The following is a 19,807-nucleotide window of genomic DNA, read 5'->3' on the forward strand; positions in this document are numbered from 1 at the left end:
AGGGGCAGTGTGACAGTTTTTGCCCTTGGAGCAGAGCCAGCAGGGCATGGGCCTCCACCAGTGTTGACGAGTGCTGAGCATGGAGCTTGTTTGTATAATAATGTGCATAATTTACTTTATGTTCCTCCTTCAGGAGCTATTCTCCCTGCCAAGATTAATTACTCCATGATGATTAGAAATAGCACAAGTCCAGGAGGTGAGGGTGTGTCTAATGTCCTTGGCAAAATGTGACCTTCAAGATGGCACTTAAGGCTGTAGGAAAGAACTCTAAAAACACAAGTTCAAGGATATATAATCTCTCAAGTATGTAAAATATAAGGACGTAATAATAATTATATAAGGAGCTTCATGGACCTAAAAGAACAAGGTGGTTGCACTATGAGCCAGCTTGTCAGAATGATATTAAAAAAGGAGATAGCGATTTTGGGAGTGATCACAGGGCAAGATCCCACCCAGCTAAGTTTATTGTTTGTACTTACAAAAGCAGGCAGATTCCTGAGTTATACTAGCCTGGGTCAGAGCTAGTTTAGGCCCCAGCATGTCAGAAATGGTGATCTTGGAGCAGGTTCCCACCCAGCTAACTTATTGTTTGTGCTTACAAAAGCATGCAGATCTCTGAGTCGACTGCTATGTTAAAAATATACTGCTGTCTTTCCTAAGAATCAAAGTAAAGTGCTTGCCATATATGAGGAGCTGAGCTTGATCCATTGATGCCAAGGAACAGCCTTGGCTTGGAGAAGGGCTCTGAGGAAGGGAGCAGCAGAAGAAACGACTCAAAGTCAGTGAGGTGGGATGTAGGTTGACAGCTTTGTGTTCTACTCAAAACAGCTTTCCAGAGATTTCCAGACAGATCAGTTCTTGCAGAATAAAGCCCAGACTTTTATTTGTATATCAATTCGATTGCCCATCCCCCAAGTTCCCTTTTGATTAGCCCATGAATCAGCATCTCATGTTTAGCAAGCACTTTACTTCCTAAGTCATCTCCCCAGCCTGTGAATGTTTTTTTAGAAAAGACTAGGATAAGGATCAAAGTCCTGAAAGTTATGTATGCCCTTTGACTTACAAACTCTATTCTAAGAGCTTACACTAAGAAATTAAAGGTTTGAGAAAGAGACTTATTAAGAACATTTAAGCTTGGCATGGTAGTGTATAAATGTAATCCTAACTCTAGCGTAGAGAAAGAAACAGGAGGATGCTAAAGGCTAAGTTTCAGGCCATCCTAGGCTACAGAGCAAACTCAAGGTATCGAGTTACACAGTGGGACCCTGTCTGTCTGTCTGTCTGTCTGTCTGTCTGTCTGTCTGTTCCCTTCCCACCCCACACACACACCAAGGGCAGGACACGTAACAAAGTGGACACAGTGCTGTGGTAAGTGCTAGCATGACAGCAACTACCACTTACTACCTAATCTCCAGGTTACTGGCCTGTTTATTCACAAGAAGTAGAGCCGATACTCCCATCAACCATCCTACCTGCCAAGCTGTCTTGGGAACAACATATAGGTGCTCTGTCAATAGGAAAGAAAACACATACACTACCTCTATCAAATAAAAACCTGGCCCAGAGGTGCCCAAGTGCCAGAGTAAACCGGAAAAGAGAACAGAAGGCCTCCCATGTTATTTAGTATCAACTTTTTTGAGAGGACAGAGTTTGAAACAACAGATTCTATATTGCTCATTTCAGCCCAAAGTTAAGGACTACTTCTGTATACAATGACTGTCTTAGTCACTGTTGTATTGCTGTGAAGAGACACCAAGACCAAGACAACTTTAACTGGGCTGGCTTACAGTTAAATCTCTGAAGGCCTTGTCCATTATTATCATGGTGGTAGCCAAGTGTAGTGCTGAGAGCTATCCTGATCCAGAGAGATGGGGAGGGTAGGAGAGAGGCTGACTGGCATGGGCTTTTGAAACCTCAAAGCCCACCCCCAGCAGTAAATTTCCTCCCTCTAGGCCACACTTCCTAATCACTGTCAAATACTGTCACTATTGATGACTAAGAATCCGAATATGAGCCTATGGGGGCCATTCTTATTCAAACCACCATAGTGACTGTTATCTGTGTCTTCAAGTGACAGAAGAGCTGATATACTTACAGTAGATTACTAGTACTAACCACCATCCCACCACCCCACTTCTTTGAGGCCGGGTCTCACACTGAGACCCAGGATGGTCTGGAACCCACAATCTTCCTCCCTCGGTCTATCACATGCTGAGATAACAGGCACATACCTGGCATATTACAAACTTCTAAGAAGATAACAATTTTATGACTTTTTACATATTCGTTTCTTTGCACGCATGAACGAAGAGTCTGGATACAATATATAAGCTGTTCTCCACATTTAGAGGGCAGATAATAAGGTTACAGGTTTGTATGATGGGCCCTGAGGCCAGGTCAAGGAGAACATGAGGTGTAGAATCTTCTGTAACACTGAAGCTTATAACAGGATTTTTGCCTCATAGAGCTTTGCAGTGATAAGGAAAAGCAATGGTGGCTAAAACTGTTGTCACTTAAAACTATTACCACCATTGGTAGACAAATCCAAGACCTTACACTCATGCTAAAAAGCATCTCAGCTGCATTTTAGGATGCTCTTACACTAAATATTGTTTATTAAGTCTCAACCCTTCACTGTGGATGTATGGCCAGGCACATACACATCACGTCTGAACAACAGTGTTCCAGAGGAACTGACTGAGCAAACCACAGCATTGGTGAAAGTGAGTGAACTTTGGGCCAAAAATCCCTTTTCTCCCTTTCTTTTCAAGGAATACCCTTTTTTTTTTCTTTTTTGAAATTAACAAACTTTTTGATACTGGGTCTTGCAACATACCCTGGGCTGGCCTTCAACTCTTGATCCTATTGCCCATTCTCCCACCCTCAGATTACAGGAACATGTTGCTATACCTGATTATAATACTATTTTTAATGACAAACAAATCAGAATTACTCTGTCCAGCCAGTGACAGTCTATGAGTTCACTTCCAGCAAGACAAGAACTCCAGGTTGAGAATACTAGTGTGTGTGTGTGTGTGTGTGTGAGAGAGAGAGAGAGAGAGAGAGAGAGAGAGAGAGGCGGATCAGTATGTGTGAGAGGTGGATCAGTGTGTATGAGGCGGATCTGTGAGGTTGCGACATGAGGACCATGGATTCAAGGCCAGCATGGGCTTTATACAGCAAGACCCTGTCTCAAAAAACAAAACAAACAAAGAAATAAACAAGCAAAACTATCCCCAGAGAAGTAATAAATTGAAACTGTCACTTCAGGGGATAGGAGGATGTCACTTACTAATAAAATTCCAGGTTTCCAATGTCCACTATAGTGAACACTTGAAGACTGTTCATAAAAATGGATGACAACCCCGAGGAATGTAATATTTGATAGTACATAATCAAATAGGCCAACATTAGAAAAACTCCGTAACATAGCCACTAATTCCCAAATGAACTGTGACTCAAAATTATGCAGAGTCCCCACTCAATTAAAAAAAAAAAAGATACACCAAGTGGATTTAACGGAGCAGCCTAAGAAGAAGAGTCCAGTGGTACACACACTCTCAACTCCACTCTGCAACTCACCCTTTTAAAAAAAAAAAGGTGTGACCTCAAACACCGACAATGGTTACCTTAGAGAGCTATTAAAATATTCTTCTCTTTCTATGTATATATGAATGTGCAGTAAGATTTTTCCTTTTAAATCAAAATAAAATGGAGAGGAGTTGGGGATTTAGCTCAATGGTAGAGTGCTTGCCTAGCAAGTGCAAGGCCCTGGGTTCGGTCCCCAGCTCCGAAAAAAAAAGCAAAAAAAAAAAAAAAAAAAAAAAGCAAAATAAATGGAGAAATAGCTTAAATGTACAGGTATATGTGGTAATCAAGCTATTTTGTATTAATTCACTCCAGCATCCACTGAGAAGATAAATGGAAAAATAGCTTAAATGTACAGGTATATGTGGTAATCAAGCTATTTTGTATTAATTCACTCCAGCATCCACTGAGAAGATAAATGGAAAAATATGCATATACTCTATTTATTACTACTATTCAATGAACATTAATCTCTTATGAACGTTTCAGTTTTAATTACATATGGTTAACTATTGGTAGATATAATCAGCAAGAACAAAATTAATGTTCCTAGGTTTTCAGCAATTTCTTTTAAAGGTAAAGGGGGCTCAGCATTAAAAAGTTAAGATAAGAGAAGCTAGCTGCTTTATAATGGAAATCTATTCTCTCTTCTTGCTTTTCCAGTGAGTGAAAAACAGAACTTCATTTCCAGGGATAGCTTCATTTGACAGCTCTACCACTTCCAGCCTGAGGACCAGAAAACAACAAAGCCTGCTCAAATCATAGTCACAGGCATCAGGTGACCTCTTCAGAATCACTATTGTCCCCTGGGTGCACTAAGGAACACAAAGATCCACGCAGATGAGTGGCAAAGCACAACAGAAAATCACGAAAAGCAGAAATGCTGACGGTTCAAAACAGTGAACTTTCATTTTCAGTGTAAGGCAGATTTGGCAACAGGGGGTGATGGCGGCTTTGTTCCCGAAAACCGGCATATCCGTGCAAAGAATTTAATTCTCTCACCATTTTGCTACTGGTCTGTTACAGAGGGGTGTGGTTAGAGCGCTAAGAAGCAGTTCAAAGCAGCGGCCTAGGATACCCCGAACCGTGTCCAAGCAACAATTCTGGGCCAAGTCAATTTGCCAGGTTAAGAGACCGAATGTTTTAAGGAAGGAGGGAAATAAAAACGAAGTTAGAAAGCAAGGACGGAAATAAGTACCAAAACCACAGCGGTCTCGGGTGTATACTAAACGCTTGGACCGCTAACAAGTGCATGAGGTGCATGCGGAAATGCTTTATTTCTGGAGTCCACAGCTGCGGCACTTTCTATATCAGGTCTGCAGTTCTGAAGGGCGCGTCGGCCTATCCTTCCCTATTTTTTGGGTTGGGTCTCTCAACCACCACTCTCACAGACTGCGGCTGAAGCAATCTCAAACAAAGGGGAAAGGATGGCCTCCTGAGGGAAGGGAAAGGTGGCCCCAGGTTGCAGCACCAGGTGTCCCTACGGAGTCCATCAAGCAGGCAGAGGGAAAGGACAGTCCTAGGGGCATCACGGGTGGGTGTAGTAGGGCTATACCAGGCCCCACGCCATTCGCGGACACACGACCCCACCCTGCCCACGACCAAGATTAACCCGCCCACTGGAGTACCTGTGGAGGCCTCGCAGAGTCGAAAGGCACAGGGTGATCATGGGCACGCCGGGAGGCCGGCAGTAGCTGGCGCGTCGTCCTCCCGCTTGTAGGTGCAGGAGGCAGGCGGTGGTGTCTGCGGGCCCGGAAGCCAGGAGTGGGCCAAGCCGAGGAGACCAGATCTCGAGACGGAGGCCGTCAGTCCTGCCAGCGCCCTCCCACGTGCTTCAGGCCCACGCCTACGCCGTGGCCCCGCCCCTCGCCCCGCCCCGCATCCGGCTCCGTCCCCGGGGCGGCCCCGCCCCGAGTCCCTCGCCCCGCCCCTCACCCTGCCCCGCCTCCACCCCACCCCTCCGTGCCCCGCTCCGCCCCTGGGGCGGATCCAGCAAGCCCTGTGGTCCGAGAGCCTAGCGAGCAGCCGGGTGGGCTGAGGGGGCGGCGGCAGCGTTGGAGCCGGGGAAGTTTGGGAGACGTGGCCCCATCTGCGATCCTGAGCACCCCTCAAGCTCCGAGGACCGCGGGGGCAGGCGGACCCGCTTCCCGACGCCCCCGGGCCCGCAGCCGTCATCTCGTGCTCTCTTAGCTGGTAAGGGGGTTTCTATCTGGAAAGGGTGAGTCTCCCGCAGCCCCAGTTGGAGGCCTGCACCGTGCGCCCCCTGCAAACACGGTCTGGGCTGAGGAAAAGCCGGGGTTCGGCAGTGGGGGAACCATGGGGGTGGGAGGTGGATGTGATTGGAGATGTAGGAGGGGAAGCTTGGAGGAGGTTGGACAGCTCCCTCCTCCATCCCCCATTCTGTTTCCTTCTTTTGCCTCGGGTCCTTCCTTAGTCTCAGTACGTGTAATAACCTCTTTGGCCTAGAGACTGGATTCTCCTTTAAAAGAAGTACAAAGCTAATAAACATCCTAGCGGCGGGTACCACACCCTGGCTGTGAATTAGGGATCCCGGGGAGCAGATTGCTGATACGATTGAGTGGAAATAAGCCATTAATGCCACCTGGCCCTGCGCCACTGTTTGGATGCATAGTATTCCATGTGAATGAACGCGGTCAGGAGCTTCCAGCTTGTCCACGAGAGCACAGCTACTGCAGGCAGGGGCAGATCGGTTTGTACTATCTGTCGGGTTAGGTGGTGATTTCTGAGCGGTGTGCTGACTAAATAGAAACGCCGGTTTTTAACAATAACCCTCAATGGTTGAATAACCTTTCCACAGAGCCTTGTTGTCAGCAAGTAACTCTCAACCTACAAAAGTAGTGGAGTATAAATGATTAATACATTTAAAAAAATCTCTTGGAATAAAGATGCTCATTTGTGGCTCACATTCTGAGTCAGCAGTACGAAATCTCCCTCAACTCAGAAGTGAGGCCTTTCAAGGGTGATTCTCCATATGTCTGCACAACTATACTTTTTGTATCTATGTCATATACATTGTTAAGACACGGTGAGCTCTAGGCTTTGCTACCCATGTTCTGAAAATCTGTCTATTTTACTGATGCAAGCTTTAACATAGCTTAGTAGAGCTGGGTTTGGATGAACATGTGGAATACATTATTGTAACAACTTGTGCTTTCTTGAGGCTTTAAAGAGAGTAAAGTCATCAAGGTAATGAATATTTTTGCTTTTATTGCTTTTAGCAAGAGTGGATGACCCTTGATATTTCCTTCTTTTTTAATCAAGGAGGTATTTAGGCATCTAAAATGTCATCTGTGAAGCCCCTAGTTTATGCAGTTATTCGTTTCTTGCGGGAACAAAGCCAGATGGATGCTTACACTTCTGATGAACAAGAAAGTTTGGAAGGTAGGCACCTATTCTTTGTGTTATCGTTGTAAAGAAATATTAAAATGGTTACAGCCCAAAGCTTGTGATTTTAATAACAAAATCAGAATATTTGGTTGAGAGGCTTAACTAGATGTGTTGTTCCCATTTTCTGAGGCTTGTTTTAACTCATAAGAAGTAGGACTATTGATTGAAAAATAAAAAAGTTACTGTCAGGAGTATGTCATTCATGTTTTAGGGAAGCTTTTCATCATAGAAACATTACTCCCATTGACCGGAGTAGGAGGCTTGATTGTTTAAGCAGCAGAATTGCTACTATGTAACAAAGCTGATGTTTTAAGTTCAAATTCATACTTCAAAGGTTTTCCCCCTCTTTTTCCCAATAGCAGAGGATCTCATTCTGAACACACGAAAAACCTTAGTCATTGCAATGACACCACATTTAAAAAAAAAAATCTGAGTAATTAAACCGTTACTGAGCTCTAGCAAATGGGGCTTTGGAGGATGAGAGGCTTTTACCCTTGTTTTATGTGAGCTTTAAATCTTGGATTCGGTGATCTGAAAAGCCAAGCAGGACTGGAGAAGTTATCGCTTCGTGTTTATACGTTATAACATTTTAGCTCAGCATAGGCGTAAGAAGGCCAAACGATATAGAACAGATAGGCTTGTGCAAGTTCAGTGAGCCTAGCTTCCTTGTGGTCTGAAGACTTAATTATCCCAACGAGAGCACACTGGGGAGAACTTAATAAATAGCAAGACAGTTTGAATTTCCCATCTCCGGGCTGCCTCTCCCATAGAGGGGACCATCTATTAATTCTGTAATTCTGCTTGCAGACATGCTTTAAGTAGGTATAAGCCAAAGTTGGGCATTTGTTCCTCTGGTGGGATGATGTCTTTCCAGGTGGCAGTGAGAGGAACAGGTGAGGCACCGTGAGGACATTGCAAATTGACCTATTTAATATTAAGGTCCTTTGTCCTCCCTGACCATCAGACCTTGGGAAAAATAAAGGTAGTTTGACTCCCAAAGGAAAAGTCTTGGCTGTAACTGCTTTGTAGCAAAAGAGGAAGGCGATCGCATAATAAAAAGATATTTCTTTTTGTAATCTAAGGCGGTATGATGTTTTTATGAAGCAGAAAGAAAATTGAGAGTATTTTAAAAACCAAGACGTTATGTCCTATTTTTAGAGTGGCATTCAGCCAAAAATATGGGCCTTCAGCTGTTTGTTATATATGGAGTCAGAAGTGGTGCCAATTGTTTGTGACTGACCCCTATTTTTGACTCTGTGAGTCTAATTTAATTGAACATGAGATCATGTGGAGGTGTCTGCCCACCTTCTAGACATTTAAAAAAGCCTCGGAGAAGGACGGGGTTCTTCGTGAGCAGCAGCTCTGCCACTGTGTGGAGCTGTGTCTCACCAGCCGGTGTTGCCCATTACCAGATCCCTGATTGTTGTCCTCTCTGACGTCACTTCAGTTTGGTGTGGCTTCGGCACACAGCCAGTCACTCTCAGGAGCATGACTTCGGTCCCAACTCCTTCCAACCCGGACAAACTCTTCCACTGGCCTCGGGTTTTTCTGCTCCTCTGATCTCAACCCCTTGGCTGTACGGTAGAGAGGTGTTTCTGAATTCGGGGAGTTCTGTAGGTTCGTGTTAGCGTGCCACCACCTTTTCGGAGGCTGGCATTACGGCCTCTCCTGGGTAGAAGCCATAGGTGATGCTAAGCACTTGACAGTGCAACCGACAGCGCTTGATAACAAGGAATTATCGGATCTAAAGTGTCAGGGTGATGAGATTTAGACACCTTTTCCTAGACTGTATCGCTCCTGAATTGTATTTCACCAGCCATCTCTGTCCTCACCATTTACTTCCTGACTTCTACTGCCTGTACCTTCTAGCACACTTCCCCCAGGAACCACACCCCAACACTTCTTTGACCAACCTCTCCAATCCACTGACCCCGTACATGTCCCTGCCTCTTCCTTACTCGTCGTAAATTCTGTGGTGAATAGTTATGGTATTTTCTTGTATTATTTCTCCTGTCTTGAAAAACTGAACCTTGTTTAATTTTAACTCTCTACCTACACAGTGTCTATATCCACTTGGCTATAAATTGACGGAGCAAAATGTTCAACTTTGATTCCTGACTGTGTACCTCAAGCAGACCTTCAACGTTACTGGGGGATCAGGGCCCTTCATTCATTCATCCCCTCACTGTCCCTTATGGTGATTTTAATATGTTCTTTCTCCGAATCCCAGACTTCCTTTTCAGCCCTTACCCTTCTATGCTTCCTTCACCATAAAAAAAGAAAGAAAGAATAATAAAACAACATCTACCAGCTTCCACACTCTGAACATTCCCTTGCTGTCAGTGCTCACTAGCTGCCTGCCTATTGCCATGGGTGGACTAGCTATATTCCCTTCTTTAGAGAAATCTCTCTACTGGCACACATTATCCCAATCCTTCTCACCATCCAAGACTTCACTGTAGTTTCTCCCCATTTGTCCTACATCATCAAATTTTTACTCCACTGAGTCGTTTTCATCCAATCACAAACGTACCACCAATTCATTTAAAAAGGAAGAGGCAAAGAAAAGCGAATAGGCCTGGAGAGATGGCTCGGTGGTTAGGAACACTGAGAGTGGTTCACGCTCACCAATAGGCCTAGCTTCAGGGAGATCTACTGTCCTCTGCTGGTTGCTGAGGGCACTGCATTTACAATTGGTATTTACACACAAACATACACAAATGAAAATAATGGGGGGGGGGGAGGGAGTGAGGCTGGAGAGTTGGCTCAGTGGTTTAGTGCATTGGCTGTTCTTCCAGAGGACCTGAGTTCAATCCCCAGCACCCACATGGTGGCTCTCAACTGTGTTTAACTCTAGCTGCAGGGGATCCAATGTTCTCTTCTGACCTCTGAAGGCATCAGGTGCATATGTGCTACGGAGTCACAGACATACACATAAGATACAATGAAAATGTTTTAAAATGGATATTCCTGTGGTTCTGCTCAATCTCCCTTATCTGACTTTTTTTCCCCTTTTAACAAAACTATTTGAAAGAGTTGTCTATATCTGTTTTTTATAATTCCCTTATTTCTTAATTAAAAAATTAAGCCTTTATCTCCATCCTTTCTGCTCTCATTAAAAGTATTAGTGATTTCTGTGTCTAGTTAAACAGTTCTTATTCCTTATCTGACTTTTTTTTTAAAGACAGGGTTTCTTTGTGCAGCCCTGGCTGTCCTGTAGACTAGACTGGCCTCAAACTCAGTGATTCACCTGCCTCTGCCTCCCGAGTGCTGGGATAAAAGGCATATGCACTACCGATGGCCCTTCATCCTGTTCATAAGTGTTTTTCTTCTAGAACACTTCTTAATCCTTGTTGTCTTCTCATCCCATCTCTCGTTCTTTCTCTCCGTGGCTGAATCTCCTTTTTTTTTTCACGTTCAGAGTCAACTGCTTGTGTTGGTTGGTTGTCATTTGTTTTTCTATTATTTATACTCATCTCTTTTCTGAGAACTTTAAGCTTATTTGTCTGACCCCGAGTTTATAGGCTGATAGTTCTCAGCACGATACCCCCAGTCAAGCCCTTTCTTCTGAACCCAGACTTCTATATCAAGCTGCCTACCACACAGCCCCACTTGTATGTCTAGTACGCGTCTCAAAATTAACATTGCCAAAACTGAACTTGCAGTCTTCCCACTTAAAGTCTGTTCTATCCACAACTCCCCTGTCTTAGAGAGAGCAGCTCCAGGGTTTCCTGAGCTTAGGCCAAAAACTTGGGCATCATTCCAGGCTCTTGTTTTTCTCATACTCTAGATCTAGCTAACTGTTAATAAATCTTCTTGTCTGTGCTTTCAACAGTCAGTCAGTCTTTCTTTCTCAAGGTCTCATTTTGTCTCTGGCTGGAACGCTCTATATGGACTAAGTTGGCTTTAGACTCATAGACATCTGCCTGATTCTTCAGGTTGGAAATGAAGGTGTGCACCACTGCACCAGGTCTAAACTTTCAAAATGCAGTTGAGTCAGCGGTTGGGAAAAAAAAAAATATATATATATATATATATATATATATATATATATATATATATATATTTCAGTCATAGAATGCTTGCCTGGTATGCCCTGGCATGTGCAAATCCCCAGCACCAAAAAAAAAAAAAAAAAAAAAAAAAAAAAAAAAAGCAAACAGACAAAACCATAAAATGCATTTTTTTCTCCCCTGGTTGAAACTGGTTGTTGCTTGTTCTACTGTGATAACCCCTAACTGGTCTTTCTTTACCTGTTCTGCCTCCTTGGATTAGCCACACCCAGGCATCTCTTAAGGCTGTGGCAGATTCTGTTCTTATGCAGAATCTTGCCAGGACTCCTTATGTTACTTAGTCATTGTATAAAGAATCTATATAATTTGAACATATTGTCCACCTACTGTTTTTTCATTTAGTTTCAGCCAAATTAGCTTCCTTCCTGGGAAGGCACCAGATCCTTGTGCCTAAAGGCTTCTGCACTGGCTCTTTCCTTGACCTGGAATCGCCTCTGCATCCTACCTGCTGCAGTGAGAGCACTTTCATCTCCTCCAAGTTGTTGCCAGATTTCTTTCTCCAGGAGGCCTGCCCTGAACTCTCTCTTAAGTTCTATCTGCAGTCTACATTCCTGCTGGGCTCCTCCCTCTCTCTTCTCCTGGCCCCTGCTTCTCAATCCCTTCTCCAAGAGGTTAAGCTCCTGTTCACTGGTATAGCAAGCATCTAGAAAGGGGCCCTACTTGTGATAGGTGTTACAGATATGTATTTGTTGGATTGGATTCCATAGTCCCGGCTTTGCGCTTAGTTGTTCTGTATCTTGGTTTTTAAGTCTACTGGGCAGGATACATCAACCCCTCCCCATAGAACATTCGTGAAGTGAATCCATCCTGTTTCTTGAGCTTGGAAGTTCTGTGGTCTGTTTTGTTGTTGTTGTTGTCGATGATTTGTCTTTGTTCTCTTGGTCTCTTTTCGTGTCTGTGAACTTAAGCCTGGGTTTGGCAGGCAAGAGAAATGCTCTCTACCCTGGATCTGATCGTTTTTCATTTCCTTGTTTGATTTTTTTTTTTTGATTGCAGACAAAGGAGCCAACAGATCCTATTTATTGACCCTCCACTACTTGCCAGGCTCTGGTAAAGTCAAAGACAGATAAGATAACAGTCCCTGTCCCCAAGCAGATGACCTAGCATGAGGCAGGTGCATGCAGACCATCTGACATAGAGCCATCTTTCCAGTAAGAGAACCGTTTAAGACAAACAAGGGCGGTCTGATCCAGTGGGCAGGATGCAAGGGTAAACAAATACACGTGCATTTTGTATGAGTCTGTGCTGGGGTTCTTTTTGTATTATCGCAAGTGTCATGGCAAGGAGAGGACATTTCCCTACAGTCTGATATTTTAAACGCAGCTTCACCAGTTAGGGAGAAATTGAAATGGAGAAGACCACATTCTTATAGGTCTAGCTACTGAGGAGGCCAAAATACCTAAACTCGGACAGGAGTGGAAGGAAGTATAGGGAAACATTATTTTTCTCCCTAAAGATACTTTTACTTCTTATCGCTGAGAACTTGGTGCTTTATTCAGACCCTTTCTAAGGAGAATTTTTTTTCTGTAACCATTGAGGGTGGAGTATTTATTTTATGACAGAGTTACTTTTCTCAAGACTACAATTGATATATAAAGCGTCTTTCAATAGTCTCATAGAACATGTATGAATCTACTCGCTAGTTTTGGGGCAGTGGTAGGGTTGGTTCTTCTCAGGGCTCCTCAGTTGTGTGGGAGCCCACCTGGTTTCCCGCTTCTCTCTCTAGGCTGTTCTCAACATTCCTGCCGCTCGTTTAGTTCTAAACACAGACAGTTATTTTCCCTTCACTAAATCCTTCAAAGCCCTCCATTTCCCAGTAGCACAGAGCCCCACTCTTTAAAAATGTCATTGAAGCTGCCTTGTGATCCTGTCTTTGATTCTTACATAATCTCCATCCGTGTCTTTGCATCAGTCCGGACCTTGTACCCTTGCTGTGCCAACCACTTATTGTGTCCGCCACCAAAAATAGACGAGACAGCTGCCATCATTTAGTAGGCTGTATATTTTACTTTATAATATGGACGGTGATTTGTTTCTCCCGTTATGTTTATTGCTGTCCCTCTAACATCTCGGGGCAGAGCTTTACACATAGTAGGCACACAGTAAATTCGCGTATATGAATGAATACTTTAAAATAGACCTATTTCCCTGTTACTATGCCAGGATTAATATCCAGGGCCTGCATCAGGCCAAGTATTACGTTTCTCTTACTAATTTTCATCGAGTCAAAATCTTGTTTTTCACATGTAGAGGATGCCTACCTTTTGGTTTGTTTAATGCATCATTGGTGGTTAATTAGTGTTAATTAGACATTAGTATTGGAATGTAAGATGGTAATGATGGTGACCTTCAACAAGAATGTGATATACTGTGTGTCTTCAGAAATTATGCTCTAGCTAACACTTACTTTTTAGTGAGAGATAAGAGATTAGCATCTTTCTCCAGAAATCTTTATGCAGCTGGACCAATTAGCTTTCCTTATGTTCTTTGACCGTAAACACATAGATTATATTTCTATAAGGAAAACTAGGAAGCTCTTCTGTAAAGTTGCTAATCCTCACTGCCCTCGTTTTATTTCTAGTTGCAATCCAGTGTTTGGAGACCGTCTTTAAGATCAGTCCCGAAGATACACATCTGGCCGTTTCACAGCCTTTGACAGAAATGTTCACCAACTCCGTCTGTAAGGTCTGTAGGCATTTATTTCCTCGTTAGTATTTGATGCAAGTGTGGCACCGTTTTCTCTTGGGTTCTTACTAGTTGAGGGACTAGGTCTGCAAATAACCTAGGCGGAGGAGAGATAGGTGTCATGGAAATTAGTTACTGAAATATACCTCATTTAATGTGCTTTAGATGGTCATATGATCAGCTGTTCTTACATCCTCACTGTGCCCCCTGTGAAGTCTTTTATAGTTTATTTTTAAATTTCCAAGATCTGTGGTGCTGGAGAGACTGCTCAACGGCTGACAGCACGCTCTGCTTGCCCAGGAGCCTTGGACAGTGTTCCCAGCGCCCACTCCGGGTGCTGCCGTTGTACGTTATGGTCGAGCTTGGCATAATGAAGAGTTTGGGAGTGATGCTGTCACAAGCAGTGTTAGCTGGGCCTCAGGTGGGTGTGGCCAACTGCACATTTAACCACAGTCCCCACTGTCTCTTTCGGGAGCTCGTTGGGAAGAGACTCTTTAGAGTCTTTGTAATGAAGGTGGACTTTGGTGGTTTTAGACTTAGAAGGGATGAGCTCATATGACAAGATGTGGGGAGTCACAGGACTCTGCTTTGATTAAGGTGAACTCTTTTTGTCTTTTTCATTGTGTCTGAGCTGGTGGCTCCCGGAGACACCCTGCTTCCGTCACCAAATAAGAAGACCATGGCTGAAGCAGATGTTTACATTCAGGTTCCCAAGGGCTGACGGCACTTGGAATTTGCCTTCTCTTTAGTTAATGTCACCAGAGACTTAGGACTGAAGGAATCTCAGCTGAAGACCACTGTCAGGGTCTTCCAGGACCCTCCAGCTGACTTTTACGCTCTATTTGACTGAAGCTCTGTTGCTGGAGCTTTCTGACTGAACTTAACTGTGAGAGGTTTGTTGTATGCTATTTTACAACATAAACTGGTTGAGACTGACTCCTTGTTACTTCTCCAGGGTGTTAATTATAGTAGAATCGTCCCTTAGAACCCAGGTCTACCCCTGAGCAGGTCTGCAGGCTGTGCTTCTATTCCTCATGTTAACACGATGGCAGAGAAGGTCTAAAATGAGCCCGAGGCAGCTTTGATAGAGATATGATGTGTTTGTCTCAAGTGCACTTGAATGTGGTATTAATGACTCTGAATTTAGAACCCTGCCTGTTTCTTTCTGCCCCAGTATTTTGGTTTACACGTAGTAAAGTGGACTCGTTCCCTTTATTTAAAGTATGTAACGTTTGCCCACACATTTACGATGCTCAGGCTGAGACAGTGAGTATGAGGAATTCGTTCTTAGTGTAAAACTGTGATGACTTCATCTTAAAAGTTAAGGGGTTGGACTAGAAAATAAATTATAATCAGATTTTCAGTATGCCACTTTTTCTCACCCGAAAGATTCATCTTTTGAAGTTAGTAAGCTGTGTGAGTTTGCCAGAAGCCGGGAAATAAGCAGAAGATGGAGAGTAGGTTCTATAAAGCAGTAGGGACCATGTCTTGGAATGACGGTGCGTGAGTGTTCCTCTCTGTTACTGTGTCTTAATACTTTGTGCTCCAAAGAGAAGGCTTTCTGTCACTCTTGGTCAGTAATTTTATACTCATGGGCATTTGTCTTGATCAGCAAAGCACTTTTCCACATTCCATTTACCACTTTCCTCGAAACCTTCGTTTGGATAAAGGATGACTGTGTATTTTAAACGCAGTCCATTGCCACAAAAGCTGTAAGTTACTCTTCTTCTTTGTTTTCAGTATGGTTAACTTCAGAGTGGAGTTAAAAAATGGTGTGATTTTTACAAGGTCTCCTATAAATGGAAAGATACAGATGTCCCCACTGTCACTCAGAGCACCCTGGAATGTTCAGTTTACTTTAGAGGCTCCTTTGGTTTGAAACGTATGCCTAGGAGGTTGGAGGACGGTAGTAGGGGCTGGTACAAAATTTCATGCTGTTTTTCATCTTGCCTGTTATTTTCTATTTGACTGTTGTTTAAAACTCTGGACAGTACAGAAAGATGTAAGGAAGAGACTAAAAGTTTTATTTCCAAATATTGCTACTGTTAACTTTTAGAAGACATCTTCCTAGCCTTAGTGCGTGAGTCAGTGTGTGTGTGTGCGCTCATGTGCGTGTGCGTCTTTAAGTGATGACATGATAGTTGCTCTTTTTATTGGTAAACGGTATGGAGATACATGTTGTAGGATAATGAACTGCTCCAGAAGTTTCTACTTCTGATCTTGCTGTATATTAATTCAATACTTCATTCATGGGGTGGGATTTCTGGCTATGGACAAAGAAAAGAAAGAGGGATCTGTAATTCCAGCGCCAAGGCAGGAGGATCACAAATTCGATGCTTGCCTGGGCTATGAGGTAGGTTCAGAGGTGGCCTAGGCATCCTAGTGGGAAAGACCCTACCTTGAGGTAAAGCTCAAAGCTCAAAGCCATCACGCTGGTGCCCCAGCGCAGTGGGCAGCCGAGCACTGGCTTTCTCAGGTCCTAGGTTGCATGCCCAGCCCTGGAAAAAAAGAGTTGGTTCTCAGATGCCTGTTCTCATCAAGGGAAGGTCAACAAATCCTATTTCTAATCAAAGTCCACCAGAGGGCTTTATCCGGTCTCTTGTTTGCGCTTATTCAGGTGAGACATTTAGCGAGATAGAATCACCGATGAGTTACTAAAAGGTGTGCAGTTGGTTACTATTTATAGATTTGGGATGCCTTTTCATGTAGCTGAAAAGAATCACATTTTTATTCCATTTCAGAATGACATACGGCCGCTTTCTAACTCAGTGCCCGAAGATGTGGGAAAGGCCGACCAGCTGAAGGATGAAGGTAGGTGCCGCCCGCAGAGGTTACTTTCTGCCGCTCTGGAGGTGACAACTCCAAGGTGGCAGTATGGTAGTTTGCGATGTCAGGACATGACTGTCGTCATCCCTGTGGCTTTGTAAGAGGCCTGGTGACACACCCAGAATGCCTTGTCAGTACCAAGGCCGTCAAGACTAGCCAGTATCTAGAAAGCCTCTCGAAATAGATACCGTGTAGGTTGTTTACTTTGAACTGCGTTTGCAATTTGACTCAATTCTCCTTTATTTTTAACCAAAAAGAGGTGATTAGTTTTGAGTGCTATTTTAACCTTCATCTGTAACTAATGTTTTAGGAAGGTTTCTGAAGTTTATCAATGCATGCGCAGGGCATCTGTCTTGTTTATTACCTAACGCGTTTCATTGCCTCCTTGTTCTTTAGTCTCCTTATTTTGATCACATGAGAACGTACATGAGTCTCCCATTTCAATTTCGTTTCCTCTAAAAATGATACTATCAGAGTGCCTTGAAATCTGAAAGTGCCATGACCTCACAATTTACACGTAAAATAAAAGCAACACCCGATATTAACATCGCCACCCGAGCAGTATTTCCCAAAGCCTTTGGATTTCAGCAATCCAGATGCAAATTGTTCACGGATGCTTCCTGATCGGAGCAGCTTCCTCGGAAGTTTTTCTCCCACTCGGGCTTTGCACCGTGTGGACAGTTCAGTGGTACTGTAGGGTCTCTGCTGCCATTGTATTGCGGCAGCTGGCTTAGTTCTAGTAGTGTTCAGTGAAAGGCAAATCAAAATGCTATTCTTGTCCCGAGTGCTACTTGCTCTGCACGGCAGCCTTGGGAAATGGTAATCCCTGAGGAGCTTTTTGTTTGGTTTTGTTTTGACATAATGAGGGTGTGGGTTAGAGGGAGGGGTAGCGTGAGATTCCTGGAACACAACAGATGGGGAGACTTGGGTCACTCCTGCTTTCTCCTTTAACAAAAGCATTTGGTCTTTGTTTCACCGAGACACATCAGATGTCGGACATACTTATGTGCAAAGTGTAAAGGATGGCCGTTCTGTGTAGATTTTGTTACTTGTGTGAAAACAAATGGTCATGGTAGGTTGTCAAGTATTGGATCACTCCAGGCTGGAGGTGTTAATGGAGGCCACTTGATTGCTACCGCCCTGGTGCATGGCTTTCAGATGTTGCCTGTGCTTCTGAAGAGCAGGAGGAAGCAGCAAGAGCCATCCGATGCCATCTCCTGATGGGGCTGTGAGAGAGCAAGGAGAAAGCGTTGAAGGAGAATAGCGCGCACAGTTGTAAAGTGCCATACCAAATGCATGGTTGTTGTGTTACATCCACAGGTTTCATTTGTGTCCTGAATTTGCATATTGCCTGTCTTATAGGCGGAAGCTTTCTGTGACTTGTGTTACAGTACTTGCATATATTTGTAACACACACACACACACACACACACACACACATACACACACAATGATAATACTTACACATTTAAGGTGGTTCATAGGAGGGACCCATGAAAGTTTTAATGCTGATGATGGTAAAATGCTACCCCAAAAGCACAAGGTACCGCAGCAGCAGCAGCAGCCACAAGTCGCTCTTTTACTATGTCCATTGGTTTATAGCAGTCACAGATCTTACGGCCAAATCAGTTACTAACCATTTTTACCCATTAGCAGTTACTTGCATCCTCACGTACGGTAGCTTTTGCTTGCCTTGGAAGCTTAATCCCCTGACTTCCCTTTACTCTTCCAGCCCTGGCTTCTCTGCAGGTTTGTCTCCCACTTTCCTAATGAGCGGCTGACAAACACAACAGGAACAGGAAACCGAGGAATGGCAGAGGTTCTGAGACATGACATCCCGATCTCAGATGTAGGGTTTCCAGTTTTATCTAGTGGTTCTAGCCAGCACCCTGGACACTGCACCTCTTCGTGCAGTACGGCAGCGGAGGGAGCCCTCTTTTTTACTCCTTAAATTACTGCCAGCTGTATGTGCACTCAGTCTTCCTGAAAATCAGTACTCAGCAGGCTAGGACAGCATCCGAAGTCCTGTCTCTCTAGAAATTAATCTCCCACAATCCCCTTAAAAGGCTTCTACGTCCTTTGAAAAGGATATTATCTGCCAAAGACATATGAGCCCAGTTGGTGTAGCCAGCTTACTTCTAGCAGCCTTCCTAACATGGCCGCCCAGAGGTGTGTGTGGTGAAGGGACGAGGGGAAGGTTGGGTCCAGCTTGAGGTGATAACTAGGGAAAGGGGAGGAATACGGTCAGCTCTAAATGGGTGAGGAGTGAAGAAGTGAACAGGGAGAGAATATATATCTTGGACACAGTCACGGTGCCTTTAACTCCCAGTCGCTGAACTTTATGTCACCGCAGATATTAATTCCCACGATTCCATATTGCTGAATTGATTCAAACGCCAGGAAACTCAGAGCCTCTGTGCTGTAAGATAAAATTCACCCCAGTTCTCCTTTGTGAGTGGAAAACACTGCTTGCGACCTTCGTTGTTATAGCTCCTGCGGCTGAGCCTCACGGGTCAGACGTTACCCTTTGTCACTCTGCGCTTACAGTGCCTGTCACTGGTCTGGTTGCAGGCAATAACCACATGAAAGAAGAAAACTACGCGGCCGCGGTGGACTGTTACACGCAGGCAATAGAACTGGATCCGAACAATGCCGTTTATTATTGTAACAGGTAAGGTGGCTCCGTGGCTCCCTGTTCATCCTCAAACGCTGGGACTCACAGCTCTGAAAGGCAGATGTCGAGTGTGTTTGTTGGGAAAAATCTGAAGGTACGGAAAAATAAGCTGAAAGCAGAAAAAAAAAAAAAAAGCTGTAGGCTTCGTTCAGAGGCCGCCAATCTTTTTATTATTATTTTTTATGTAATTGTATTTTTTTACTTATTCACTTCACATCCGATCAGTGCCCCCCACCTGGGCACCCCTTTCCACAATCCTTCCCCCATCCCTCATCCTCTGAGCAGGTGGGGTCCTCCTGGTGTCCCCTCCCCACCCTGGCATTTCAAGTCTCAGTGAGGCTAGGCGCTTCCTCTCCCACTGAGGTCAGGCAAGGCAGCCCAGCTAGAAGAACATATCCCACTGACGGGCAACAGCTTTTGGGAAGAGCCCCTGCTCCAGTTGTTCCAGAGCCACGTAAAGTCCAAGCTGCACATCTGTTACATATGTGTGGGGAGGCCACCAGTCTTAATATTCTTTTAAAATATTTTGTTTTATAGGAGTGCAGTTCAACTT

At 44.1% G+C, this 19,807-nt stretch overlaps 2 protein-coding genes across 18 annotated transcripts in view; one reads left to right on the forward strand and one right to left on the reverse strand.

Annotated features, from left to right (window-relative positions):
• The window catches only part of Nln (neurolysin), a 99,102-nt gene extending 93,672 nt beyond the window's left edge, over nt 1–5,430 (reverse strand). For 13 of the 14 annotated variants that reach the window (XR_015658157.1, XR_015658158.1, XM_087614569.1 and 10 more), the window contains exon 1: nt 5,217–5,430. Coding sequence is in view for 7 of the 14 variants with exons in the window: in XM_087614552.1 (XP_087470678.1) it covers nt 5,217–5,257 (41 nt within the window). In the remaining 7 variants the exon portion in view is untranslated. 14 annotated transcript variants of the gene reach the window in all.
• Nucleotides 5,431–5,589: 159 nt separating this feature from the next.
• Sgtb (small glutamine rich tetratricopeptide repeat co-chaperone beta) overlaps nt 5,590–19,807 on the forward strand; it is a 36,526-nt gene continuing 22,308 nt past the window's right edge. For 2 of the 4 annotated variants that reach the window (XM_087617968.1, XM_087617974.1), the window contains exons 1-5: nt 5,590–5,806; nt 6,871–6,990; nt 13,651–13,754; nt 16,496–16,565; nt 19,152–19,251. In XM_087617968.1, the coding sequence (XP_087474094.1) occupies nt 6,891–6,990; nt 13,651–13,754; nt 16,496–16,565; nt 19,152–19,251 (374 nt within the window). In that variant the 5' untranslated portion in view covers nt 5,590–5,806; nt 6,871–6,890. The remainder of the gene's footprint in view (nt 5,807–6,870; nt 6,991–13,650; nt 13,755–16,495; nt 16,566–19,151; nt 19,252–19,807) is intronic. The other 2 variants (XM_087617971.1, NM_181629.3) reach the window with 2 other exon arrangements.

Source organism: Rattus norvegicus, chromosome 2 (assembly GCF_021556685.1).
Source record: "Rattus norvegicus strain SHRSP/BbbUtx chromosome 2, alternate assembly SHRSP_T2T, whole genome shotgun sequence".
NCBI classification, from domain to species: Eukaryota; Metazoa; Chordata; class Mammalia; order Rodentia; family Muridae; genus Rattus; species Rattus norvegicus.